We start from the raw sequence: 15,191 nt of genomic DNA, 5'->3' as shown, positions 1-15,191 counted from the left end.
AAAGCGTTTTCTGCTTGGCTGGGACGTGCCCTTAAGGTGGCTCACTAAAGCTGCTTAAGCTGGCATTTTAAATTTAAGGTAGGATGAATTCTCTTAGAGGCTCTAGAAAATCCATAGTTTATGTGCAAAGGGAAGTCAGTGTTGGGAGAACCAAAGTTTTCCAAGGTCATGTTTGGATGATGCTTGCCTTAGGTTTGCATGAAACTTGTAAACGTAGAAATAGAGGCACTAACTCTCATATGAGCTATTTGGTAGTGATATTTGATGAAGCTGAAGCACCTTTTGGCGTGAGCACTGTGTCACTGCTGGTTCAGCATGCTGTCTGGTGTGTGGTTCCCAAAGGAATGCTTTTTGTGTTGATTTTATTCTTAGTAAAAATGAGAATGCGTGGAATACCAGGGGGGCTGCTTGCATCTTTGATGCCTCTGGTCCAGGGAAAAACTTGCAAAAGGTTGAGGTGATGTGGGTGGCTCTGTCTGAGTAGTGATGAGCCTGAATCACAGAATCACAGAATGGCCTGGATTGAAAAGGAGCACAGTGCTCATCCAGTGCCAACCCCCTGCTGTGTGCAGGTCACCAACCAGCAGCCCAGGCTGCCCAGAGCCACATCCAGCCTGGCCTTGAATGCCTGCAGGGATGGGGCATCCACAGCCTCCTTGGGCAGCCTGTTTCAGTGCCTCATCACCCTCTGTGTGAAAAACCTCCTCCTAACATCCAACCTAAACCTCCCCTGTGTCAGCTTAAGACTGTTCCCTCTTGTCCTATCACTATCCACCCTTGTAAGCAGTTGTTCCCCTCCTGTTTATATGCCTGAAGTGGGCAGCATTTGAGCTTAACCTCTTTCTTTTTCTCCGTTTTCAGTGTTGATAGCATGATGACCTGACAACGTCCAGGCCCGTCCCAACTATGCAGTGCAGGTACTGATGGGAAAGGATCCAATATGAGTGTGAATGATGTTGGAGGCAGACGACGCTTTGAAGACAGCGAGTACACCTTGCACATCTACCCCGGGAGCATCGCCGAAGGGACCATCTATTGCCCCATCACCGCCCGGAAAACCTCCACTGCTGCCGAGGTGATCGATTCGCTCATCAATAAACTCCAGCTCGAGAAAACAAAATGCTACGTCCTCGCGGAAGTGAAGGAGTTTGGTGGGGAGGAATGGATCCTCAACCCCACCGACTGCCCGGTCCAGCGCATGATGCTGTGGCCTCGCATGGCTCTCGAGAACCGGACGAGCGGCGAGGATTACCGCTTCCTCCTGCGGGAGAAGAACCTCGATGGTTCCATCCACTATGGCAGCCTGCAGTCCTGGCTGCGGGTGACGGAGGAGCGCCGCAGGATGGTGGAGCGGGGCTTCCTGCCCCAGCCACAGCAGAAGGACTACGATGACTTGTGCGGCCTGCCTGACTTGAATGAGAAAACGCTCCTGGAGAACCTCCGGAACCGCTTTAAGCAAGAGAAAATCTACACCTACGTAGGCAGCATCCTCATAGTTATCAACCCGTTCAAGTTTCTACCTATTTATAACCCTAAGTATGTCAAAATGTACGATAACCATCAGCTGGGCAAGCTGGAGCCCCACATTTACGCCGTGGCAGATGTGGCCTACCACGCCATGCTTCAGCGCAGGAAGAACCAGTGCATCGTGATTTCAGGGGAGAGCGGCTCGGGGAAGACGCAGAGCACAAACTTTCTGATTCATCACCTCACTGCCCTCAGCCAGAAAGGATTTGCTAGTGGAGTCGAGCAGATTATTCTTGGAGCTGGACCAGTGCTTGAGGTAAGATGGAAATGATAGCAGTGTGGAAAGTTTCTCATGGTGTAAAAAACCCAAGTAGTTGTGGTTTTATTACGAGGCTGCCTGGTAAATGCTGATAATAAAGTGAGTTACAACAGGATGAGCAGTAACGGGAGGTTGCTTTTCAGCCTGGAGAATACTACATGATTCAGGAAAGGGAAAAGAATCACAGCAAATGGCTTCGGCAAGTTCATTAGTGCATTTGGTTTCGCCCTTCATACCCTTTCACGAATTACCAATAACCTTTATTTTGTACGTTGCAGACTGAATTTGTGGCATTGTAGCATGTAGGTATTTTTTTTTTCTATGTGCTTCACTGAGCTGGGGGATAGTTCAAGAGGAATTTTAATAGCCCACAGTTTATTTTCTGGTCATCAGTACCTAGCTTATCTTATATGTTATTTTCTGAAGGCTTTTCTGGTAAGGAAATGAAGTAGAACGAACCGCAATGTTACCTTTACAGATACGGTAGTCTAAAGGTGGGATACAGTAATTCATTCTTTGATTTGCTTTGAGCCTGTTGTGTAATTCGTTGAAATAGTTTTCATTAGAGTTGTCATTTTTTGTTATTTCTGAGTGAACTTTCATCTGTTTGTTTGGGAGTATCCTAATTCCTGGCTGGTGTCTCGGAATATGTTGGCCATACTTCCTGCAGCACTGCAAGTGTTCTGGCAGCTGCAGGCAGTGATAGCAGCTCTCCCTGTCTGCATACCACTGGTGAGCCCGAGGACTTGGGCTCCGGGCACTGTGGGTTTGGGGAATCCTGGCTGCTGCTCCTTTTGCTTTTGGGGCAGAACTCTGCATTCCTTTGTTCTGGCAGCTGCGCTTCCCTTGTTGCACTTCAGCTGCTTTCAGGTCGCTCCGAGGTTGGGTTAATCCAGAATTTCTTCTGGTCTGCCAGTTCTATTCAGCGCAGTCACAAATCAAGTAGCCTTACAGATAAGATGTGCATACCTCTGTTTTTCCTTCACTTCCTAGAACTGCCTTAAAAAGGGATCTGCAGAGAGGATTGGCTCTGAGGGCTTGTTACCTTGAGAACAGTTTGCAGGTTGACCTCTTGATTCCTTGTGTTTGTGGTGGCTGCTGAACATCTGTATCATTTTTCTTCTTTCTTCATTCTTTTCCCTTCCTTTAGAGCCCTCCTTGGATCCTCTTTTTCTTCTGTTTATCGAAAACAAAATTGCATTTATCTCAGGCTTGCCTTTTAAGAGGCAAGTGCACAGCGATGGACCTGTTGGTGCTTCGACTTTGGATTTTGAGACCAGAGCACAGCAAATAAGAGGAGCTCATTCCAATTTAGTACCCTGCCTGCTTGCAAAACACTTGCAAGAGCACAGCCTGTTCCTGGGAATCGCTCTGCAGCCACGCTCGCAGGGAGGGAGCGGAAGCGTAGCGAGCGCAAGGTTTGCTGCAGCTTTGCTATTTTCCTGCTTTACCTTTTGGAATAGCCCAAGGCTATTGTTTTGGAGCTCTTTTCTTGCAGAAGTCATTACAAGATTCCGGTGAGCTCTGTCCAAGCTGTGCTTTCCAAGGCAAGCTGTTACTGTCATCTGAATGCTGTGGTGTTGTCCAGGAGCTGGGTGCAGGGATGCCTCCTTCTGATGCGCGTCTGACATAAGCCTGAAGTCTTTTCCCTTTTCCTAATAGATTCAGTGGGCAGACTTGCTTTGGAGCAGTGCTTTTCAGAGTGGCTGTGCAGGGCTGTTTCACTCTGCTGGCTGACCTCAGTCAAATCCCGTCACTTGTGCCTAGTTCTGGCATCTGTGAAATGATGTAATTCTCTGTTCATTTCATGATAAATGATATTACCTAAATACCACATGTTTTTTTTTAATAAAGACAAGGTTTGAGTTGGTTTGAATAGGTGATTTTCTTTGCATTTTTCTGAATTGTTTCCCATTTCCTTATGTAGCCTGTTTACCTATGGAAGATGGCATTTTCAGCAGGGTAGCAGTAGAGCTGGATTGCCAGAGAGCAGAACTCCTGCCGTAGTTAGTTCCAACACTGAGCTTCTCAGATTCAGATGTTCTACATAGGTATCAGAGGAACAACTGCCCGTGCAGTTCTGTTTCCAATACACTTCATGCCATGCCTTAGGTGAAAATTTTATTGTGCTCAGCTTGATGCTCCATCAGGGATGTGGAGTGCATAGCTTCACTGCTTAATTACCGTATGGATTGTTGCTTTTCATTTAGATGCCAGCCCTGATGTTATTTAAGAAGGCATCGACGAAGCGTGCCAGGCGTTTTGCACGTGTGGTTTGTGTGTATGTCCTTCAGTGAAACACTCCAAGAGTTGGACATTTTTTTTAGAGAGAGAAATAGGCAACATATAGAAGAAGAAATGTTTTCGCTTTCATTCTCATTCTCATTCCAAAGGAGGTTTGCTCTCCAAAAGTGGTGTTATTGCAGGACTTCCAGTTACTGGTGTGTCTCTCCTGTAGTGACTCCAGGGCTCCTGTGAAATAGTTGAACTCTGTGGAATAAACACCATCTGCCAATGACTCTCCTCTCTTTATACTGCACTGCAAATTGCAGATGTTTTGTGTGTGTTCAGTGGTCCTTTACTGGTGGCCACCAGTTTTGTAGCTGTTACCTCCAACTTACACATCTGTTCGTATCACAGAATCACAGAATGGCCTGGGTTGAAAAGGACCAAATAATCATCCAGTTCCAACCCCCTGCTGTGTTCAGGTCACCAACCAGCAGCCCAGGCTGCCCGGAGCCACATCCAGCCTGGCCTTGAATGCCTGCAGGGATGGGGCATCCACAGCCTCACGTTCAAACCACTTTGTGTTCTGTCCCCAGTCAGATGCAGGGATGGGTTTCTGGTTTTCCTGTGCAGTGTTCCTGGTCCTCATACATTCGGCTTCCCGAGCATTCAACCCCTCTTGGTGGCATCATTCACTGCCTTAGTTCACCATACCCAGATATGCACAGCTTCCAGTCCAGGTGCAATGGTCAGAAAGGTCAGAACTGCTTGGCCAGAACCATTTAAGCCTGGCATAAGGAGCTGCATGTGAAGCATTCCTTCAGCACCCACCAATTCTGAGTGCTTGGGGAACAAGTTGCTCCGGCTTCCCAGTTCTGAACCAGCAAACTGAGCTCCAAAGGTCATGCTTCTATCCAAAGGAAGATTTTTAATGGTGCATTATCTCTGCAGTGGGAAAGTTGGTGGGGAGAAGTTGCGGGACCCACTTTGATTCCCATGTGCTTGAGGTGGAATATTTAGCTACGGCTCAATCATATACAAGCATGAGCTTGTCCTGGATTAGCTCTCTCTCTCTTCCATCCAAATAAGAGGTGAAAATACCAACCTGAAGACGGGATGGGAAGGTGAAGTTAACGTTTCAGATAAGTGCTGTTAGTTCAGGTGCTTATTACACCTGATGAGGGATGGACATTTTTCTTGCAAAGGAGCCCTTATGACCTTCTGTGCTGGGGAAAAACCAGGAAACTTGGGTCTCCCATCTTTCTTTTTGAACTCCTAATGTAAAGAACGTGGTGCATGCTGTGACCCACCATGCTATGGTTTTTTAGGCAGGTCTTGGTTGTGTATTGAGGCATCCGTGGGTCTTTAAACTTTTGGGGGTATATCTGTGCAAACTGATGCAAAATAGCTTTGTAAACAATACATGTGTGTTTTTACAAAGCATTTAATGAGCAAATGCAAGCTTAGACTCTTTGTGAGATGGCAGTAAATCGGCTCTCAACATGAAGGTAACAGTGCTAGAAATCCCAGAAAAGCTAACAGTGTTTGAAATCTCGTGTACGGAGTAATGCAGGAGCATTCTCTCACTAACTGTCATTTTGGTCTGACTAGTATCAATTTTCAGGACTTGTTTATGACAATTGTTTAAATACTGTTTTCCCTTTAATTAAAGGAGCTGAAAGCCTCAAGATGAGCTTGATATCTTGATATTTTATTGATATTTTCATGGTTTTACACCTTTCAGTAGAGGAGAGTTCCTGTGTTGCCCCCAGCCACCAGGACCACCAGGTGCTCTCCTCCACCCAGTGAGGAGCCAGCCGTGTGTCAGCACTGCTGGAAAGGACTGATGCAACTCAATCTATTAAATCAATACATCATTTTTTTAACTTTCAGCATAAACAGAGAAGCAGCAGGTTTCCACACATCCCTGAGAGGTAATGGATGTGCCCGGGTCTCGAGGAGCTGGCACTGGGTTGTTAGGTAACCCGTAGCGATCCCAACATCTTGAGGTCTTGTTTGTCACAAGAAGTACTGCGTTGCAAGCTGCAAAAGCCAGACACGTTTTCTAAGCAGCTGTTTGTATGCATCTTCTGAACGTCCCAGCAGGGATTTCTCAATTGTTTAAAAATAATAACAAAAAAATGTTTCAGCCATAGGCCAGTGAACATTGCTGGCTGTGCATAGGAGCTGTTGCTGTCATTCATCCCTGATAGCCAGTGCCAAAAAAAGACAGGAAGAATGATGGCTTGAGTTGCTTTTGTAAAAGAGCATTCAGTTTTTTGTAGAGGTGCAGGGCTGTGTGCCTTCCCAGTAGGTGCGGATTTGTGTTGGAATCTTAGGAACAGCACTGCAGTCATCTCTGTAATTGAAATTTGATTTTATTTTAAACTTCTGGAGCCATGTTATTACACCACCAGTCCCAGGTGTGCGTGGAAGCTACAGCTTCACTCTTGCAGCCTGGAAGTCTAACAGCCTTCCTTTTTCGTTCTCGTTGAATTGTTGGAGGCATATGTAAGCAGCAATTAAAAGCTATTTAACTCGAGTGTATGAAGCTTGGCTTCAGCTAGAAGCAGGCAGCTCCCCTCCTTGCCTGAGCTGGGAGCTGCCGGCAGCAGCTGGCCGCAGCTAGGTGCAACACTGCTCCCCTGCCAGAGCTGCAGGCTGTGCTTCCAAACGTGTCCAGAGCTGAACAAAGAGCTATTGAGTGGAGAAAACCATCCATTAACTCCAAGAGCTGGGCACGGCCGGACCTGCAGTGCTGGATGTGGAGGAGCTGCTGTCACCAGGAGCCACCAATGCAAAGCTGGGTGAGGAGCATCCTGAGCTGCTCCTCCAGTGCTTTGTAGAGCAGCATCAGTGCTCTGTCAGCAGCATCTTTTCTGTCAGAAAAAAAGAAATAAGATCATCTAGTTTAGTACCCCAGGTCCAATTTTCAGTGTGCTGTTTTTAAGTTACGAGGTTGTACCACATGCCCTGCAGTTTTCCTGTCTTAAAAATGGCTTTGTACGAATGGGAGAGGCAGTGTTGTCTCATTGCTCGCTTCTTACTGTTTTTAACCCGGCATGCGTCCAGCTACTATTGCTCCTGTGTGCTGTGAGTCAGGCAGTGGGTGCTTCACGTTCTCCTCTTCCCGTGCACGGAGCAGCTTGAGGGGGCCTGGCACAGATCGCCCTGATGGTGTCTAAGATGGGAAGAATTTGTGCGGCCTCCAGCAGCAGCAGCACAAAGGAGGCACACAGCAGTGCCCCTGCACCGAATGCTTCCCACCAGTGCTTCCCAAATGTGGTATTTTGCAGTTTATGCCTCTGTATCAGTGTGACGTTCATCTGCTTCAGCAGGTTTGAATCACTCAGTCATTTTTCTGTACAGTCTGTGGAATATCCAGATCGACTGCATTGATGATGGAATTTGACTTTTTTTTTTCCCTGCATTATTTGTCATTTTTAAGTCATCAAATATTTCATTACCCCCCCAAATCTGAAAGTCCATTCTATTACGTTTCACTGACAGAGATGGTTATTTCTGACCTGAAATGACTGCAGGAAAAGTGACTCGTTATTCAAGCAGGCTTATGAGAACCCCCTTTTTCTCCACCTTTAAGAATGGGCAACGATTTTGTTTCCCCAGTGTGGCTGACAAGCAGAGCTCTGCCTCTGCTGGAAGAAGTGCTGTTTGTTGACCCCTATCTCATCTTTCCCTTCCTCCTGTGCTTCTTACCCCCTTGCCACGTATTTTGGGGTAATTGCTTTGTTTTTACCACTCATTCTCAGTTGTCATCTTCCATGTTTATCTTCAGTTTTCTTTCATTCTTTCAGCGTTTCACCTTTTTCCTCCAGTGCCATAAGTAACCCTGAGTGTCCCCAGCAGGGACTGTGCTTGTGCTTGTGTGCAACCATAGTGAATCCAGGCAACTTCCAAGATCAGAACTCTTACTCACTGCCACCCTTTGCATTACTTTGCAGTGATGTTTTGGGGTGTGATGGGCACGCTGTAGGAAGGGAGGCACGCTGCTTGCTTTTGGCTTACAGCTGCATGGCTCCCAGCTAAGCTGAGCCAGAAGGGGGTTCTACTTTCAGGTTTTCAGCAATTTCATAAAAAGAAGAGTAAGTTTCAATTTCCAAGAGTCCAAACCCTAATGACAACCATGAGTACAGGAAGAATAGAGAGATAGAAAGAAGAGATTTGCAGTATCGCTTAAGAATTGAAATTATATTCGAAAGTGAGCATCATACAAACCAAAGCAGGATGGATTGCAGTTACAGCGAGCCATTATTATGAAGAAAGGAAGAGGGAACTGGGCTTGTTTAGCTTGGAGAAGAGAAGGCTCCAGGGAGACCTCATTGTGGCCTTCCAGTACTTGAAGGGAGCGGATAAACAGGAGGGGGAACGGCTGTTTGTGAGGGTGGATGGTGTTAGGACAAGGGGAATGGTTTTAAAATGAGACAGGGGAGGTTTGGGTTGGACATTTGGAGGAAGTTTTTCATCAGAGGGTGGTGAGGCACTGGCACAGGTTGCCCAAGGAGGCTGTGGATGCCCCATCCCTGCAGGCATTCAAGGCCAGGCTGGATGTGGCTCTGGGCAGCCTGGGCTGCTGGTTGGTGACCTGCACACAGCAGGGCTTGGAACTGGATGATTATTTGGTCCTTTTCAACCCAGGCCATTCTGTGATTCTGTGATTATTTAAAGTGCATCAGTTGGCTTCATTACAAAGGGTACCAGGAAGCCAAATAATCCACAAGCACTAGTAAAAGAAATAGGAATTTGGGTAATTGTAATCAATTCTTTTTTTTTTTAAGTAATATTGAATGTATTTAGTTTAAAATCAGCGATTTCTGGCCAAGATAAAAACAAGAAAACCTGATTATTTTTTGCCAATGTTTTCTAGATCCGTAGTATGTTTGGTGGAAGGGAGCAGGAACAGAGAAATGGGATTCCTGTACAGCACTCGTGATAGGGATCGCAGAGCTGCAGGTGGCCATGGAGTAGGCAGGTGTACTTAGTTTGTATAACCTTGGGGAAGACTTGTGTGAGTGATGTCGAATGAGAAGGAAGGCAGGTGAATGAAAATGCTCATGTCTGAGATGAGGGCAAAACGTTGGAGCCTCCATCTGCCTCAGAGCTGAAGGCTGGCTTAGAAATGTTTCTGGGAGTGTTTGAGGAAGGGGTGATGCTGTGTGCTGGGTGGCATAGTGAGGGCAGGGCTGTGGTCCAGCCTCTGGCTTCCAAAATAATTGAATTTAACAGTAACTCTTGCAATGTCAGTGGTGCCATGGTGTGTCCTGTAAAGCTTCACCAAAATTGAAGAAAAAGATAAAATGTGGGTGGCATCTTTTTGGTTATTATGTTTTTTTGGCAATGCTGATTCACAGCTGTTCAGCAGCACCACTGCATCCCTCTGGTTCCCTCTGCCCAAGGATGAGATTGAACTGATTTTAATTAAATACAAAATTAGTTTCTCTTTGAAAGAATTACTGCTTCCTTCATACTTAGAGTTAGGAAATGCAGGCTGGCAGGGGCAGATACAGGGGCAGATAGAGGGGGTAGTGCTGTGTCCCTGCTTGCTGAACAGTGGGGGTCATCTGTGGGTTTTCTTCCTAAAGCTTTCAAATTTCACTGTGAAACTGTTGATTTATGTGTTGCATTTATATATTTTAGTGGAAGCGATCTTGGCACTCCAGAAAACCATTCTGAAGAGCAGAAATTGTTGTTTCCAGATATAGATGAAAATGAGAAAGAGCATCTGTTGCATCCCAGTGCCAGGTAGTTAGTGACAGGTAGCAGATATAACAAGGCATTTCCTCCACCTCTGGATAAGCCTCGTTTCATTGAAAGGCTTGTGCTTACTGAGTGCTGCATCCCAGTGCCTCTGCTTCTCTCTGCCCTTTGCACGCGCTGCAAGCTTTGCATTCCCAGTTCCCAGTCTGTACAAAACCTCCTCTGGACTGCAAATGCTCCTCACCCTGCAGATCAGAAGGGCTCTGAAATGAGCACAATGAGGCTTCTCAGAAGTCATTGTTCAGGGCAGAGATAGGAATCAGCTGCTGGTAGGTGGAGTGGGCTGTCTGGTGAAGCTGGGGAAGATTTGCCTGCCTCCCTAGAGCAGGAAATTAAATGTCCCTCTGTGCGAGGCTCGTATCCACTCCTTAATTGAAAATAAACTTTGTGAGCTTGGGAAATAGCATTTTGCAGTTTAGTTTAAGGCTCTGAAAAAGTGGGGGTGTGTTCTGGGGAGCAGTGTCCTTAGTAGTGAAGTAGGTTGTTTGCAGAAGCACAGAATAGCACTGCCGGTGTCTGAGCCCAGCTGTGCTGCAGCAGCAGTGTGCATGAGAGCGAGCCCTGCAGTCGCTGCTGCCGGCAGGGAGCGATGGCCATGTGATGCATGGCGTGGATATTTACCTCCTGCCGATTGATCCAACTTTGTATTTCACTGGCATGTCTTTTCGTTCTCACTGCACTTTATTTCCTCATTGCCTCAGCTCCAGTTCCAGCAATGCTAACAGAGGAATGTAGCTGAATTATCTGCCTGAACTCTGCATTTGTGGGCCAGAGTTTTCTTGGTATTTGGAGGCCTCTGGGATGGAGGTAAACTTGCCAGCAGTTCATAAATTTTAGCCAGGCTTTTTACCTTAGTCAGGAAATTCATGTTTGAACTTTATTAAGGGGCTTAAGCTGGGATTCGCAGTGATCTAATCCCAGCGTGCTGCCAAATGCAACGTGCAGCTTTTGCATTTGGTTGCTCTTTTTGTTTTAGCAGCGGTGCCTCGGCTCCCTCCCGTCTCCATCCTGTCCTTCCCAGAGCTCTCAGTCAGCGATGGATCAGCCCCACAAAATGCAATGCACCGATGTGCAGCAAAGCCGGCCTTCCAGGGAAAAGTAAAACACAGAAATGTTTCTCCTCCCTCTGCATCTGAGCTCCAGGGTGTTGATATTTCACACGTATCAAGGGATTGGGCTGCTGAACACGACTCTGCTTTGGAGGTGTCATGCAGGAGGCCAAAACGATTAATCAAGTAAAACCCAGCACAGTTTGCTGGGTTGCGGTTTGGCATCCTCCTTCTGAAAAGCATGATGTGAACTTAACTCTCAGGCTTCAGAGGAATGCATACAATAGCAAAAAAACCCCTTTACTCATGTTATGAAAAAGCTCGTCCGTCTGTGTCAGATACCAGAAATATTTTGGAGAGTCATTAGCAATGAAATTTTGTCTGCTATTGCAACTCTTGCGTCTGTTAATGGGAAGGTGAGGTGTTGCTGCTGCCTTGCTTTGGTCCTGGTGAATGCCTGAGTGTGTTTGTGGGTTCATGGCTTACGATGGGGAGTGGAACTGGACATCAACAGCAGCTTAATGTTGGGAGAATTTTAAGTGTTACATCTGTTTGGAAGAAATCCATCCCTGGAGGCATTCGAGGCCAGGCTGGACGTGGCTCCGGGCAGCCTGGGCTGCTGGTTGGCGATCCTGCACATAGCAGGGGGTTGGAACCAGATGATCATTGTGGTCTTTTTCAACCCAGGCCATTCTATGATTCTGTAAAGTGAGTGAATGGCCCACAACGAGAGCTCCATGTTTGCTTGGTGACTGCGATTGCTGTTGTGGTTCTGAGTGTTGCTGGCTGTGTATGTGTTGCCTGTATGCAAACAGGGTCTGATGATTGATTTCTGTGCAGCTAAGCTAGCATGACAAGGCTCATTTCCCCATTGGCTTTTCTTTTTCTGCAAATTGAAGAAGCTGGGCCTGTGCTCTGAATTGCAGCTTCTATAATGGCTATCATAGAGTTGATTAAAGTTCAAGAGCTCTACTGCCAGAAGCATTGGATGAGAACACCTTGAGCAAAGACATTGACAAAGCTTGCAGAAGAGTTAGAAAACGGTGCTTTTCTTGAGAATTATGCCTGAAAATCATGGAATCATGGAAGGCCAGGGTTGAAAAGGATCACAATGACCATCTGGTTCCAACCCCCTGCTGTGTGCAGGTCACCAACCAGCAGCCCAGGCTGCCCAGAGCCACATCCAGCCTGGCCCTAAATGCCTGCAGGGATGGGGCATCACAGCCTCCTTGGGCAGCCTGTTCCAGTGTGACAGCAAAAATCCAGTGAGGTCAGGTCACCTACCATTTTGCCCTTGTGTATAGCAGAAACTTTGCAAATCACTCTTCATTTCGTCTCACTCCTGGCTTTTTACATCATACAGCTCCATTCCTGATGCAAATGGTGTGGATAAAACTAATATTCCCAGGAGTGTGCTTGGGGTGATACTTCCCAAATTGCCTCGTGTGCTCAAACTCCTTTTTTCATGTTGGAAGTACGGCAAGTGGGCATCCAAGAGCCAGTAAGCCTGCATTAATACTGGGCTTGGTCTGCTTCAAAAGGGATTACAGACCATAATATTGGCATTAATCTGAGCGAAGCTTTTGAAAGTGCTTATGCAGCACAAAGGAACTTTGCTGGAGCCGTTCAAGTTGCGTGCTGCTTTCTCCTTTCCTCAGCTACGGAGGAGAAAATTGAGGTTTCCAGAATTACATCACGATTACGATATTTGTAATAATAGAGATGCAATATAAATAGCCTTATGGCTTGAGTGAAATACGGGGGTAATGAATGGGTGGGCCCTGCTCGTTGCTGCCTTGGTTTTTCCTTCTGGCTCGTGCAGCCGCTCCCTCTGTGGGACATCTGGTTTTCATCTGGTACAGGAAAGCTAAATAATTTCAATAAAGCTGAGAGAAAACATATTGATTTTTTTGGGGGGGGAAGGGTTCCTATTGATGTTTGCCTGTTTTTCAAGCGGGGCTATTAATTAAACTTATCAGGCCGTGTTATTGACAGGGCGGACGCGTACTTGGATGGGTGAGCGTGTGTGCTGATGGAGCGCACAATTCCAGCACAAGGAGGTCACAGCTCTGGGGTTTTCTGATATTGGCACACGCGAGGGTGTGAATGGAGTAATAACCAGAGCTGGGATTGTGCTGAGCTTTGGGAAACCACCAGTGGTCAGTCCAGCCGAGCGCTCACACGCAGTCACCGTGCTGCGCGGCACAGCGGCGTTATTGCGCTGGCAGTGTCCACTCTTCTCAAAGAACGACCCACTCAACGCTGAGATAAAGTAATCAGCGTCTGCTTAATCTCCACAGCATTAGCAGACCCCTCTGACAGAGTTTTCCAATTGCGCTTTATTGATCACTGGGCTTTTAAAGGGCCCTGAGAGCTGTGCTGTGTGCAGATGGAGTCTCTGTGCTGCCCTTGTGCACTCTAGGAATCTGTAGTCTTTTTTTTCCCCCCTATTTAGGCTGCAAATCTCTTGTAGATCGATGGGATCAGCTGTTTCTGCCCTTGTTGTTTCTTGTTGTTGGGCAAGCTTCATTAAGATAGATTCACAAATGAGCAGAATCGCTTGTATTCAAATATAAACAAACTATGTCAAGTTTTGTGCATTAATTCTGTCTGTCTGTAGGAAAATGGCACATGGTTAGCTGAGATGGCTGTTGAGAGAACAGCTGGCTGTTTGTGCTCCGGCAGCGTGTGAAGCTTTCGGAGAAATGAGGCTGCCCTGACTGTCAGCTCTGAAGGCAGAAGGGGTCCATGGGAGCTGTGCTGAAGTCTGCAGGAGTCATCAGTCTGCATCTGGACTTCAGTGGATGTAATTTTTAAATTGCTTTGTGGTAACGATGTTGAAGGATCTTAAGCAGTAATTTTTCCTGAGAGTTTAATTAAGTCGGTAGCTTTCAATTGGAAATTCAAGTAGTAAAATAGGCTTTAATTTAGGACTAAGTTGTGTACACTGGGAGAAAACACTGCATTTCTACTCTAAGATTTGCTTTGACTTCATGTAGAGTTAGCCAGCTCCACACGTCGTTCTGCTCATGTGCTACCAAAAGCAGTGCTTCTGCAGGAAGGGGCTTGTGGTCGGCTGGGTGCTGGCAACCACTGGTGCTTTATTCACAATGAAATGTTTGCTTCTTGGGTTTGCTTTTGTCCCTTTTGGCTGAATTGAGCAGTGGCCCAATCCGTTTCTGTTTTGGGCTGGGCTGGGAGGTTGTGGGGAGTTTGAACTTGGGTGGGTTGGTAGAGATGTCAGTGTCTGCTTCTGCCTCTTAGAGGAGATGATGTTGATGCATTTGTTTTTTGGTGTTCCCCAACCCACTTAATTATGCAGTAGCTTATAAACGCGCTTGTAAATGTGATCTCCTATATAGAGAGCTTCTTTTTACTTTTGGCAGGGGTTCCCTAGTGCACTGAGGAAACACACAGCGTGGGGTTTTGTTTGTGTGGGTTCTCCTACCTGGCCATCACATCTCAAGCAAAGGGCTTTCTGAGCAGAGGTGGCTGTGTTTGGTGGTTTGGAAAGGACAGAGGCAAATAGAATGGGGAAAAGATTAAAATTAAAAAAAAAAAAGGAAGCAAAGCAATGACTGTGAAACACGGCATGCTACTGCATCTCTCACCTTGGAGAAGAATACTGCGGTGTATTTGGTGTCATGTGCTTGGCAGTGTTACTGCTGAGAGCCCTTGGTTCCCCGCTGGCACTCCTCATCTTGTGGTGCCATGGTCTGACCATTTTAGGCTTCAGAGCATTGGATTTGATGCTTCTTCATTTTCTGCAGCGTGTTTACGTGTGCTTTGCTTTCAGGCCCATTTGGAATTTCAGTCCCACACAGAACATGTCTCCAGGTGCCGGGCGCAGCAGTGCTGGGATTCTCTTATGGTGATGCTATTGCTCAGCACTTATCTTCACACAGCAGTTTGAGCTACATGCAGCCCTCCAGCATTCATTCTGTCCTTTTCCCCCTTTTTGGTCCCATTTGTGGGAATTTTTCCATGCCTTGTTTCAATTTCCACCTTGGTTTTAATTATTATGGCGACGTCAGTCTAGACAGCTGATGAATTGTCAGTAGATCCTGCGTGCATGGATGGCATTCAAAGGGTCAGACGGGGAAGAAACAGCAGAAAAAGGACTGGCCGAGTAAAAGCCTTGTGGATCTGATGCCAGGGGCCGAACAACCAAAGCATTCCTGAAGCTGAAACCAGGCCAGCGCGAGGTAGGACAGTCGTGCTGTGTTCTGCCCGGTGGGCATAAACAAGAGGAGGAAGGCTGAGCCGTGCCCGCTTAACTGAAAGAAAGGTTTCTTTCTGTGCTTTTCCTTTCTGTCATTTTTTAGCTTCCTTTGCCATTCCTCTTCCTCTCCAAC

General features: G+C 46.7%; 1 protein-coding gene across 1 annotated transcript in view; it reads left to right on the top strand.

Moving 5' to 3' along the window:
• MYO9A (myosin IXA) overlaps nucleotides 1–15,191 on the top strand; it is a 161,910-nt gene that overhangs the window by 29,171 nt on the left and 117,548 nt on the right. The window contains exon 2 of the mRNA XM_042885759.1: nucleotides 862–1,783. Coding sequence (XP_042741693.1) covers nucleotides 941–1,783 — 843 coding nt within the window. The 5' untranslated portion in view covers nucleotides 862–940. The remainder of the gene's footprint in view (nucleotides 1–861; nucleotides 1,784–15,191) is intronic.

This window comes from Lagopus leucura, unplaced genomic scaffold (assembly GCF_019238085.1).
Source record: "Lagopus leucura isolate 7727_CA_CO unplaced genomic scaffold, USGS_WTPT01 Super-Scaffold_100052, whole genome shotgun sequence".
Taxonomy (NCBI): Eukaryota; Metazoa; Chordata; class Aves; order Galliformes; family Phasianidae; genus Lagopus; species Lagopus leucura.
Note: the sequence above shows the minus strand (reverse complement) of the source record. Positions and strands in the feature narration are given on the sequence as shown.